The sequence below is a fragment of the Anoplopoma fimbria genome, unplaced genomic scaffold, assembly GCF_027596085.1.
Source record: "Anoplopoma fimbria isolate UVic2021 breed Golden Eagle Sablefish unplaced genomic scaffold, Afim_UVic_2022 Un_contig_7723_pilon_pilon, whole genome shotgun sequence".
Taxonomy (NCBI): domain Eukaryota; kingdom Metazoa; phylum Chordata; class Actinopteri; order Perciformes; family Anoplopomatidae; genus Anoplopoma; species Anoplopoma fimbria.
In genome coordinates, this window is record NW_026551981.1 from 7,271 (window position 1) to 20,695 (window position 13,425).

Below are 13,425 nucleotides of genomic sequence, written 5' to 3' on the forward strand. Positions count from 1 at the left end.
CCACCTCTATCCAGCCATGCTCGGACTGGAGGTCTTCCTTGCATGTGACTGTAACACCTGCATTTCTATATGTATACTGTATAATAGATGTACTATCTACAGTAACGGACCCGTCTACGAAATAAAACAACCCATACATTGTGCTAAAGTTAAGTTAACCTGTTACCGCCTGAGTATCAGTGATGAATTTCAAATATTAACGGTCAATGTATTTGGATACGTTGTGGCCGTGTAAGTAATTGCCGCCCAAACTTCTACATAGTGATTGGATGTCGATGATGCTGCCGCACACTGATTGGATGTGGGAACCGACTAGTGGGTAGGTCCAATTCCTGGGTCCATCTACTGCATAGTCTTGAATTTTGAAAATGTGGCACATCTTTGGGGACTGGTAGCACATTGGCTGATGTGGCGCTAATTTTTCAAATATGCCACCTGTACAATCAAAGTACAAGTCCTACTTATTGGTTGATGGATGTCAAAGATCTTTTCTCTGAACTACAGGGCAGAAAGTGTTCTACTGACAAATCAGTTCAAATCAGTGCCCATGTAAGAGTTTTCGGAAAATCAGTACAGACAGATGTTTCGGTTTTACACATGCTTGCAATAGATGACCTACTAGGTGTTAGAGTGAAACAAGCCTCCTACTACAACCGTTTCATTGTGAATGGAATACTGTATCACTCTGACACAAACAGCCGCCTTCAGAAAAGAATCAACTCTGTTGTAGAGTTGCAGAATGGGACATTAGTCACAATTGTGAGTTTGGTCGTTTCTGGTGCAACACACTGTGTTTTGGTCAAGGAGCTTGTTAAGTCTGGAAGGAAGCTGTGCAGAGACACAACACTTAATATTGCATCAAGCTTTGTGTATGAAGTGTCTGAGTGCAATATAGTGTATGCCATCCATCCAGAGTCATTGGCACGCAAATGTGTCATGGTTGAATCCAGGGAGAAGGTATATGTTATTCCTCTACCAAACAACATTGAACGAGACTAATGTGGCTGGGCATCAAGGAAATTGCTGTAAGCTGAGTACTGCCAATAAGTCCTGAAATTCTGATACCTATTTAATTGACATGTAAATACAATGTCTGTACAAATAATTACTGTTCTTTACCTGTTACATAAAGTGACCCTTCTGTCAATCAAGTGTTTGTGCATTAATACATGATGGTAACAATGTAGACTTGTATGTACTACCTCAACAAGACGTGGAGCCTAATGAAAAAATATTATTTGAATAAAATATACTTACTTAGTCCACACTGCAGCATTTTATCATATTACCCTTTCAGAAATCAGCCTAACAATGTAAATACACGTTCCATTAGTAGGCTACAGTAAATTAATACATTTCCACTAAGAGCATTTGCATTTCAGCATATTTTCTGAAAGTACTTTGAAATGCTAATAAAAGTACAAAAATACACTTATATTTTAGTGCACTTTGTTTACAGTGTACTAAAATCACACTATTGATCAAGTGAAATCAGTGTACACTTTCAAAAATTATACTAACTCTGTATTACAAATAAGTGTACTTCCTAAAAGTACACTAAATTACCACTATAAACTTTTCTATTTTAACATATTTTATGAAAGTACTCTGATATGCCACTCAAAATACACTTATTTTAGAGTGTACTGTATAAAGTGTACAGAAGTAACACTTCTAATAAAGTGAGATCATAGTACACTTTCAAAAAGTATACTAACAATTGACTTCCAAAAATGATACAACCCATAAGTACACTGAATTGCTACTCTAAGTATGTTGAATTTAATACACTTAAAAAAAATAAACTTCTATAACATTTAAAATACACTAACAACAAAGTACACTTTCAAGAAGTACAATTAAAAAACACTTTGATTATTACAAAAGTAGTATACTTACTTTTTGGACTCTGAAGTTGAACTTAATTACATCTATTTTGAAGTATACTTTTTAAAGTACATATTAAATACACTTCAAATAAAGCACAAAAACAGAAGCATACTTATTTTAGACTTCATGTACTTTAATTATATTACTAATACACTAAAGTGTACTACTTTTTACCTGGGTAGTTGAACTCCCTCGCTTGGGGCAGTGACTCACTCCCAACCCAGAGGGTGCAATCCACCGTTTTCCGGAAGAGAACCATGGCCTCAAACCTGGAGGTATTGACTCTCTTCCCGACTGATTCACACTCGGTTGCGAACCACCCCAGTGTGTGCTGAAGGTCACGTTCTGAAGGTCACGTTCTGAAGGTCACGTTCTGAAGGAGCCAACAGAACCACATCATCTGCAAAAAGCAGTCCGGAAAAGGATAAAATCCAGCCCCTCTCCAGGAGTTTGGTTCGGGAACCAGTGCTATGCGTGGAGGTGAGCCCAACTATATCTAGTTGGTACCACTCCACCTCCTGCACCAACTCTGGTTCCTTCCCCGCCAGAGAGGTGACATTCCACGTCCGGGGGTCAGCACGCCCAGGTTCCCGCCCCTGCCTGCCGCCCGGCTCACATTGCACCCGACCCCAATGCCTATCCCTGTGGGTGGTGGGCCCACAGGGTGGCGGCTGAATGTAGATTTTTCGGGCTGGGCCCGGCCGGGCCCCATGTGCCAAGGCCCGGCAACTAGACGCTCGCCGGCGAGCTCCCCTCCCAGGTCTGGCTTCAGGAGGGTGCCCCAGTTTCCCTTTTCCGTGGGAGGTGCCACAACTCATTATTGTCAGTTTAATTTGGGGTCTGTGAATCACTTTTAGTCTGACCCCTCCCCTGAGACCACTTTGCCTTGGGGGACTATTGCCCCCGACAACACAGCTCTCAGGATCACTGGGGCACACAAACCCCTCCATATAGACAGTATAAAATTGTAATTATTCTTAAAACAGTTTTCCAGTTGTATTTAGTCACATATGTTGTTGTTTCAAATGCTGCCAGTGAAAACATGTTTATGTTTCAGTTAGTTGTGTTACAATGTGAAGTTAATGGACACAGTTATTCTATTCATTTCTAGTGATTGTTATTTGTTAAATTAATATATTTCTTCCTCTATTTATCTACCTTTGGGTGATGTAGGCGACATGTAAAACTGGTAAAACAAATGAAGGACTTTAGAGGTTGTGTTTGAGGTTTTATCACAACAGAGAGAGAAAGATAAGAGTTATTGTTTCATGTGACACACAGTGAGATAAGATCAGCTGAACCACTGATGTGAAGAGCAAATGTTCATCAAAACAGGAAGAAGGAAGTAAATATTAAGTGTCCTCTTTCATAATAATATTTTGAAATATTTGTGTCATGACAGACTTTCTGACTGTGGACTTTCGGTGACTCACTGTGAAGTCGTGGCCTCAGCTCTGAAGTCCAACCCCTCCCATCTGAGAGAACTTGACCTGAGTGTAAACGACTTGCTGGATTCAGGAGTGAAGCTGCTGTCTGCTGGACTGGAGAGTCCACACTGTAGACTGGAGACTCTGAGGTCAGTTCAATGACTGAAAGGTTTAAGGGTTTGACTAAAAACAAAAGCTGAATATTTGTTAGAGTAACAGGAAGTAGAGAAATGAAGTGATTGACAGGATAGTTTTTAGCTTCCACAGACTCACATTGTGGTCCATCAGTCAGTGAAGGTGATGTCAGTCCTGATGAGGCTGTAGAGTGTGTGAGGAAGATGAAGGAGGTTGATGAAGATCTGATGACAGCAGATCAAAACTCTGTGTAAACAGAGAGATAAAGACTTGAATGTTAAGCTGAATAAAGGTGAAGTTCTGAACTGTGATGATCTTCATGATATCAGGAGCTCATGAGGCTGCTAAAGAGACAACCACACAGCTGCTGTGGTGAGTTTAAACCAGAGCTCAGAGTGATAACCAGCAGCCTAACACAGGCCCAAATGTCTCAACAAAGCAGGATGATAGAAGATCAGCTGGAGAAGACAAAGGTCTCTGTTGTAATTACTAGAAAAATATGGCAGCAGAGAGGAGTCATAGTGGAAGTGGCTCTTCAACAAGAGATGGTTATGAATGACACCATCAAAGTTCTTCTTGACAGAGGTCTAACTGTTGTTCTGTTTTCACTTTTCGTCTCATTATTTGAAGCCACAGACCTTTATTTTGCAACAGATGAACAAAACAGATGTTGGTCTTAAAGGACCGGTTCATATTCGTTCAGGTCTTTCTTAAAACAATACTCACGAGTCCAAATGTTCATTCAAGAGTTCTTGAGGTCTGTAATCCGTTCATACTGTCTGTGATGTTCCAGGACTAAATCCACTCTCTAGTTCTGTGGAGAAATTACTTGTAAAGTTGACCTGAACTAATCTGAGGCTTCACATATTTCAAGTCAGTCTGTTGAGTTTGACAGTGGCTGTATTTGAAACCTCATACTAAACTAGCAGTTTGTATTGATTTGACCTAAATGTAGCATGTAGTATTCAAACAAAAGCTAAATCTACAGTCTGACAGAAAAACCTGAATGTCGTACTGATTCAGAAAAGATCTCAAGTATGCTCTAACCAGTCTACCTCGCCTTCTGTATCCCACAATGCAAAGCGCTGGAACAATACAGTCTATGGTCACAACAACAGTAGCTATAAACATCAAGATTTAATTACAATCTTCATTTTATTACATCTCTTTTCCATGAGAACTTCGGAGGAGAGAAATCAACTGTGTAGATTTAGAATATTGTCGGTTAAATTGATGGTGAATTGATCATTTGTTCCAACATTTACAAAGTCGAGAAGCTCCACAAACTGTCAACAGCAAACTAGCTCCTGCCAGGGCCGCTAGCTAGCCAGCCGTCCAAACAGCTCACAGAGCGACTGTCAGCTGACCGGAGCAGTAGAGTGATTTCAGCCCAGCAGGGCGTTCCTCGGCTGGAGCTCTCTCAAGAGACCTGTCTCAGAGACGAGAGGCTTTTATTTCCCTGTAGATGGATGCTTGGTTTAAATACCACAGCACTCTTGTTTTAACTTTAATGTTAAACTGACTGATACTAATACACTCTCTAATATTTGTAGGGAAATCATTCCACTGTTGTGTTGCTGTAGATGAAAAATCAGTCAGAGAACATTTGGTCGAGTGATGTTTTATATTTACAGTCTGACTAATGCTGTGTGTTTTAAGATTTAAGTTTTTTGTGTGTAGCTTGTAAATGCTGTTTTTAAATGTCTGTAACGCGTCTTTGAGTACTAAATAAAATGTATTATCATTATTATTATTATTATTATTATTATTATTATTATTATTATTATTATTATTATTATTGTTAAAGACCCACAAGAACAAATGTGGACCTCTCCTGTTAAAGACATGAACCTACTAAGCTACCAGATCCAGAAAAAAGAAGCTCATGTAATAAATGAAACAATGAACCGTCTTTTAGTCCAACATGTCTGATCTGATATTGATCCTCTAGTTCCAGGTTTGACTGAGATCAGCAGCATGTTATTAATCTGTGTTGACAGCAGTAGGTGTATGAATGTTGTGGTGATATATGGATGATGTCTGTAGAAGGCTAACATGATGATGATCCACAATGACAAAGAGAAAAGCTCATTAATTAGGACATAGTCATGTTGAGCTACACATTTAAAACCTGAACACATCTGATTGGATCATATATGGATTTTTATCTTCATCATGTATTCTTTATTCAGGCTGAGTCGCTGCAATTTGTCAGAGATCAGCTGTTCTTCTCTGGCCTCAGCTCTGAAGTCCAACCACTGCCATCTGAGAGAGCTGGATCTGAGTAGAAACTACCACCTGCAGGATTCAGGAGTGAAGCTGCTGTCTGCTGGACTGGAGAGTCCACACTGTAGACTGGAGACTCTGAGGTCAGACACCATTCTTTACTTCTGTTCTGAGATTAATATGATGTGAAAGTTGTGTTGACATTAAATTACAGACATCAGGCTGATATTATTCTGATCCACACTGAGGCTGAGGTGGAATAGTCCACAAAGTGAGGTCCTATGTCCTTTCCTAACCACTTCTCCGAGACCTCCATGGAAAATGTCATGAGGTCAAGGAAAGATGTGAAGGAGAGTTCATTAGGACATGAGGTCAAGGAAAGATACACTGAAGGAGAGTTCATTAGGACTTAGGAAAAGAGCATGGGGTCGACCCAATCGTGCTCAGAGAATGGGCAAGACCCACTGCACTTACACTAATAACACTACAGATGTTTGTTTTTTTACACAACTTTATTCGTGGCTCAGTGGAGAGCAGGGTCGTCCTCCAATCAGAGGATCGGCGGTTCGATCCCTGGCTCTGGCAGTCCATGTCGATGTGTCCTTGGGCAAGACACTTAACCCCAAATTGCTCCTGCAAGCTAAGTTAAGGGCCTGATGTGCAGGTGGCACCTTGCATGGTAGCTCCTGTCATCAGTGTATGAATGGGTGTGAATGGGTGAATGATTAGTAATGTAAAAGCGCTTTGAGTGGTCGGAAGACTAGAAAAGTGCTATACAAGTACAGTCCATTTACCATTTACCATTTACATAGAAAACGAGTTCAGTGACTTATTGCTGTACAATTCAAGTAAGGATTCTTGTCCAACACAGAATCACCTCTCCTAAGAGGATGTTTTCAATGTGTCAATAGTGAACAATTAAACAGAGATGTTATTGAAGACCGAACGGTTATTGAAGACCGAACGGTGTGTCGCTTTAAATGTTGCTGCTGAAAGTTTGTGCCACAGTTATGTGACGTCATTGTCTCCTTTCATAAAGGAAGGTCCAGTGTTCTCTATGCTAAAGGAGATGAGAAATTCTCTAAATTAGCATTTAGAGAATGGGACCAGCTCTCATCAAGACTGCTACTCATTACTTCTGGGTCATTTCACTCAGGTATATTCACTGCTGAGATAAAACAGACTATTTGACGTGGTCTATTACACTGACTGTGGCAGAGCAGTGTTGAGCCACACATTTAAAACCTGAATATAACAAGAAGAAAACGACACTGGAGGATTCACTCTGAACCTCTGCAACACTTGATTTTCATATTTTATTCCCCATCAGGTTTATTGTAATAAATGATAATAATAAAAACATAAGGCGACAGGGACCATCTTGCGATACGATCACAACAGTTGTGAAACTAAATCAGATGAAGACAACACCAGCGTCTCCGTCACTGGTAACAATGAAGAGTGACGATCAACAGGGACCCAGATGTAAGACACTGAGTCAGAGGTGGAGGGATAAAGGAAGCTTTACTGACTGGTTGCAGAGAATGAAGATGGATGTGGGGGGGAATCCGGCTGGTGGAGGCAGAGGTAGAGGGGAGCTGTGACGGTGAAACCAGGCAGAGCGAGGGATGAGAGCGTGGACAGTGATCCTGTGGCTCAGAGAAGAACGCTAGAAGAGAATCAGAACAAACACCACTCAATTGGCCTGAGACGTGAAACTTCCTCTATAACTGAGACAAGGATCTGGAGATGAGAGGATGAAGAACCGGGTGGGTCTACCGCAGAGATGAGGAGCTGATGGACTGTAGGTGTGTGGCTTTAAACAGGTGAGGAGGCAGGACAGCATCAGACTCTCAGAGAGAGACAGACAGGATGACAGGAGACAAAGAGAAGACACAAGAAACACAAGAACGACTGGAGACACGGCCGTGAACACCACATCAATATATAAAGAATCTCTATTTACACTGTCAGACTCCAACAAATATCCAACATGTTTATGAATCTATATGAGGTTTATACTGACTGAAGAGTTTAAACTGAAGTTGCTTTGATTTTATGACTCCACTATCATTAAATAAATATTGTTCACATTTCCTCTACATTCATCCTGACATATTTAACATCTTTGAAACTTTGGACCTTGAGTTGAGTTGTTTTTGTTTGTGTTTGGCTTCACAGCATGAGTTTGTATAGATGGAGTCGCTGGTGGAGTTTAAGAGGTGGAGTCACTACGTTTTTATTGAAGTAGCAGCATGTTGTCATTAATATTAATGAGAGCTCTTTTTCACTGTTTGTATTTAACAGTTTCTAACTTGCATCCTGTTGAGTTCAGGTGTTTGAAGTTTCCATTTTCTAAACTTCTATATTCTGAACCTTCTTCAGCTCTGAACAGATACATTGAATGATTTCAAGAAGGAACGTTGTCGTCTAAAGTTACATCATTTATTCTTTATTCAGGTTGAGTCTCTGCAGATTGTCAGAGATCAGCTGTTCTTCTCTGGCCTCAGCTCTGATGTCCAACTCCCATCTGAGAGAGCTGGATCTGAGTGTAAACAAGCTGCAGGATTCAGGAGTGAAGCTGCTGTCTGCTGGACTGGAGAGTCCATACTGTAGACTGGAGACTCTGGGGTCAGTTCACTGACTCTGTTACTATGTTTATTTAACAATTTAACCTAATTTACATCCACAAAGTTGTTCATTTATATTTGTTTGTGTTTTTTGAACTACATTTAATCTGCAGTCACAAAACACTTGTGTTTCTTAAAGAAACTGTAGAAAATGTCATAGTTTTTAAAGTAAAGTAATGTTTATAATTTTTGGTAAATGGTCACATCTGTAAACAGAACATCCTCTGAACTAATACTTTTATTTTATTATTTTTATTTTTTAAATTGATCAAGTTTACTTAATGAAGTAGAAATATTTATTTGTTTTTTGTACATTTATATGTGTTTTCACAAATAATGTTTAATCATTGATATTGATCTTTATTAAACACACACACACACACACACACACACACACACACACACACACACACACACACACACACACACACACACACACACACACACACAGATCATATAATATTTCTAAATTCAGCTGTTTAATTCAATTCAATTCAACTTAGTTTATTTTGTATAGCCCAGAATCACAAATTACAAATTTGCCTCAGAGGGCTTTACAATCTGTACAGATGCGACATCCTCTGTCCTTCCCTCACATCGGCACAGGGAAAACTCCCCTAAACCTTTAACAGGGAGAAAAAAGGAAGAAACCTCTGGGAGAGCGACAGAGGAGGGATCCTTCTCCCAGGATGGACAGAATGCAATAGATGTCATGTGTACAGAATGAACAGCATAACAGAGATACAACACATTCAATGTATATGACATAAATGTTTAAGACTACATATAATAACAGCAGCAATTATTACAGTAGAATTATACATGAAAAAGGGATAGTAATGTGACTAATAATAATAATGGAAGTAGCAGTGGGTGTCAGTCGGCTCACAGCAGGAGGCACGTACGGTCCAGTACCACAACGATTCATGGAAACCTGCAGAGCGAGAAAGCAAAAGGGCTTCAGGGTGGAAGTAAAGCTAAAATGCTTGTAATGGTACAGGTAATAGTAATAGTAATGTGACTAGTAATAATAATAATAATGGTGGTAGCAGTCGGTGTCAGCAGGGCCGTAGCAGGATGCACATCCACAGTCCAGGTACAGCCACGATTTATAGAAGCCTGCGAAGCGAGAAAGCACAAAGACTCCAGGGTAGAAAAGTCAATAAGCGTAATAGTACAGGCAATAATAATAGTAATGTGACTAATAATGATAGTGGTAGTAGTAGTGGGTGTCAGCAGGGCCTCAGTAGGTGGCACGATGACAGTCCAAATATAATCCCGATTCCTGGGAACCAGCGAGGCGAGAAAGCACAAGGACTCCGGGGAAGAAGCAAAATCAGTAATGTGCATAAATAGGAGATTAATACATAAAGAAGGAGGGAGAGAAGAGGAGAGAGGAGCTCAGTGTATCCTAGGTAGTCCCCGGCTGTCTAGGCATATAGCAGCATATCTAGGGGCTGGACCAAGGCGAACCTGAACCAGCCCTAACTATAAGCGCTATCAAAAAGGAAGGTCTTAAGCCTGCTTTTAAAAGTGGTGAGTGTGTCTGCCCCCCGGACTGAAACTGGAACCTGGTTCCACAGAAGAGGAGCCTGATAACTGAATGCTCTGGCTCCTATCCTACTTTTATATACTCTAGGAACCACAAGTAACCCTGCATTGATTGAGCGCCCCTCTCTAGTTGGGAAATATGGAACTATAAGTTCCTTAAGATAAGACGGTGCCTGGCCAGTTAGAGCTTTGTAGGTGAGTAGAAGAATTTTAAATTCTATTCTTGATTTAACAGGGAGCCAGTGCAGAGAAGCTAATACTGGAGTAATATGATCTCTTTTCTTAGTTTTTGTTAGAACACGTGCTGCAGCATTCTGGATCAACTGTAGAGATTTAAGAGACTTATTAGAGCAGCCTGATAATAAGGAGTTACAGTAATCTAGTCTAGAGGTAACAAATGCATGAACTAGTTTTTCTGCATCGCTTTGAGACAGGATTTGCCTGATTTTCGAAATATTACGTAAATGAAAAAAGGCTGTCCTTGAGATCTGTTTTATATAAGAGTTAAAAGACAGATCCTGATCAAAGATAACTCCAAGGTTCTTAACGGTAGTGCTGGATGCTAGAGCAATGCCATCTAGAGAAACTATATCGTTAGATAATTGAATTCGAAGGTGATCTGGGCCTAGTAGGATCACTTCTGTTTTTTCAGAGTTTAACATTAAGAAGTTACAGGTCATCCAGGTTTTTGTGTCCGTAAGACATGCTTGCAGTTTAGAGAACTGGTTAGTTTCGTCTGGCTTAATCGATAGATATAACTGGGTATCATCTGCATAACAATGAGTGTTTTCTGATAATATTTCCTAAAGGAAGCATATATAAGGTGAATAAAAAAAAAAAACTTTAATGCTTTCCCGCTCGGGTTTGAAAGACTAAGAACAAGGCTTTCAAATGAGTTATGATTTAATTTAGGTTTAGGGTTTATTAATAGGCTTGAGTCAAAGATGGCTGCTACTCCACCTCCTCGGCCTGTGCCTCGAGGAATATGAGTATTAATATAACTTGGAGGAGTTGATTCATTAAGGCTAACGTACTCTTCATGACACAGCCAGGTTTCAGTTAGACAAAATAAATCAATATGATTATCTGATATTAAATCATTTACAAGTACACCCTTAGATGACAGAGATCTGATATTTAAGAGTCCACATTTAATTGTCCTGTTTTGTTGCTCTGTTGCATTGGTTGCCTTAACTTTAATTAGGTTATTTTGTATAACTCCTCTTCTGTTGACTTTAAATAATTGAAGTGGCCGTGGGGCAGACACAGGCTGTATAGGGTTTTGGGTGGGTAACTGGGTGGGTAACTGCTCCAAAGGAAGCGCAGAGAAGTGTGAAAGACTGCGACTCTGCTTCCTGGTTTAAATACTATATCAATATCAATACTATATTGGTTTAAAGGATCAATATAGCATTGATCCTCTAGTTCCAGACTTGACTGAGATCAGCAGCATGTTATTAATCTGTGTTGACATCAGTAGGTGTATGAATGTTGTGGTGACATCTGGATGATGTCTGTAGAAGGCTGACATGATGATGATCCACGATAACACAATGACAAAGAGAAAAGCTCATTGATTAGGACATAGTCATGTTGAGCTACACATTTAATATCTGAACACACCTGATTGGATCATAAATGGATTTTTATGTTCATCATTTATTCTTTATTCAGGTTGATGAACTGCAGTTTGTCAGAGATCAGCTGTTCTTCTCTGGCCTCAGCTCTGAAGTCCAACCCCTCACATCTGAGAGAACTGGATCTGAGTGGAAACAAGCTGAAGGATTCAGATGTGAAGCTGCTGTCTGCTGGACTGGAGAGTCCACACTGGAGACTGGAGACTCTGAGGTCAGTAGAGGGTTGGAGTCAGTCCATGCTGGTTCCAGCAGTATTGTTCTAAACACAGATCCAGTATTTCCTGTAAACCTCCAACCTTCTCAGTGAAGCTGTGAGAGGAGAACGCTGACATTCAAGTGTCACTGGTTCTGCAGTCATGGTGCGTTCAGGAGCCTCAGCTCTTTATTTCCACTGTGTACTGGAGTGAAATGTGCAGAGTGAACAGACTTGATGTCCAAAGTGTCTGCAGGTGTGTGAGCTTCACTCCAACACGTTAAGATGAGAGCTGAAAGGAAGCTGCTACGCTGCTCAGACTGAAGTCCCTGCTGCTCTTTATACTGGAGGTGCTGCTTCACTGACTGACAGCTGATGAAGGGAGTCTCTGGAAACACTGACTCATCTCTTCTCTTCTTCTTCTCTCTGCAGATGGAAGTGGTCTCACTCAGAGTGAGTCCACCATGGTCTCTGTGTTCCTCTGGATCTGATCAGAGGATCATCAGTGGATCTGGACTCCTCCAGTCCTGCTGCTCCTCACTCCACCACCTCCTCCACCTGGACCTGGATTTAGTTTGCTCCTTTGATTCCTTCATGTATTCTGAAGCTAAAGTGTCTCTGCAGATGAGTTCTGTTCATGACAACATAATAGTAGATGAACACATTTAAATGGATGTTTCTGCTTTGCTTTCTGTTGCAGCTCCCCCCTGTGGAAAGATGAGGTTCTGCAGTTAATTTACACATATTTCTCAATAATAGTTGGAGTTCATATCACATGTATAAAGTTACCTTATTACCACCAACACCAGCCTTTTCTCCTATAATAACAGATACATATTTGCTTGTATCAAACAGAAAGAGAAGATAAAACCTGAACCTGAATTCAATTAAGGCTTCACTTTAGTTTCTCAACTGACAAATAAATCAGCAGCTTAATATTTTCAGTTTATATTCATTAATCATGTACAAACAGGAAAATAATAACCCTGAATATCTGGTTGTTCTTTGGTTTATTACAGTTTAATGTTTTTATATAATCAAGGTTTTTATATCTTTATGTATTTAATGCTTTTTTTCCTTTTGGATCAATAAAGTTGATTACTGATGTAAAATGAGTCTCAAATGGAGCCGTGATCTCTACATGAAGTTACATCCTGAGTTCTTCTGTCTGTTAATAAATCAATTCATGAAAATGAAACCCACCTCGACTGCTGTTTAGAGCTCAGTCCTAATGAGTGAATTATTAACAGTTGACACTAAACTGAGTTTAGAGAAAACTAAAGATATGAAGAAATGTTAAAGATTCATCTAGTTAGACAGCAGAACGCTCAGAGTGAATTAGTCTTATTGAACTTTAGAGTGCCTTTACAACATTTCTCCTCTTTCCTGATACAGACTTTTCTCTTTACTGGAACAGTTGGAATCGGTTGCAAAATGAATGTTAAAGGAGGACTTATGAAATTAACTTGAATAAATCCATTTGTTTGAAGGAGCCGTTTTCACAGCAGTATAGATATTAGAGATGAATTATGAGCTGTTTAAATTCCTAACACTAGCTCTAAGCAGCTTTTAAAACATAATCAGAACTACTGATGCTAAGAGATTTTTGTTTTTTAACAAAGCAAATATTTAAAGGCACTTTATTTTAAAACGTGAAGTTTCATGTCTTATTATTATAAAGCAGGTATATGTCCAAATAATAATGTCGCAATATTGTCACAGTATGAAAACCTTGA

General features: G+C 39.8%; 1 protein-coding gene across 1 annotated transcript; it reads left to right on the forward strand.

The window, feature by feature from the left end:
* The first annotated feature begins 269 nt into the window (after nt 1-269).
* On the forward strand, nt 270-12,916 carry LOC129115872 (ribonuclease inhibitor-like). The gene is made up of 6 exons (XM_054627099.1): nt 270-319; nt 3,293-3,466; nt 5,645-5,821; nt 8,139-8,309; nt 11,534-11,707; nt 12,122-12,916. The coding sequence occupies exons 1-6, from the start codon at nt 270-272 to the stop codon at nt 12,144-12,146; spliced, it is 771 nt and encodes a 256-aa protein (XP_054483074.1). The 3' UTR covers nt 12,147-12,916.
* The last annotated feature ends 509 nt before the right edge of the window (nt 12,917-13,425 follow it).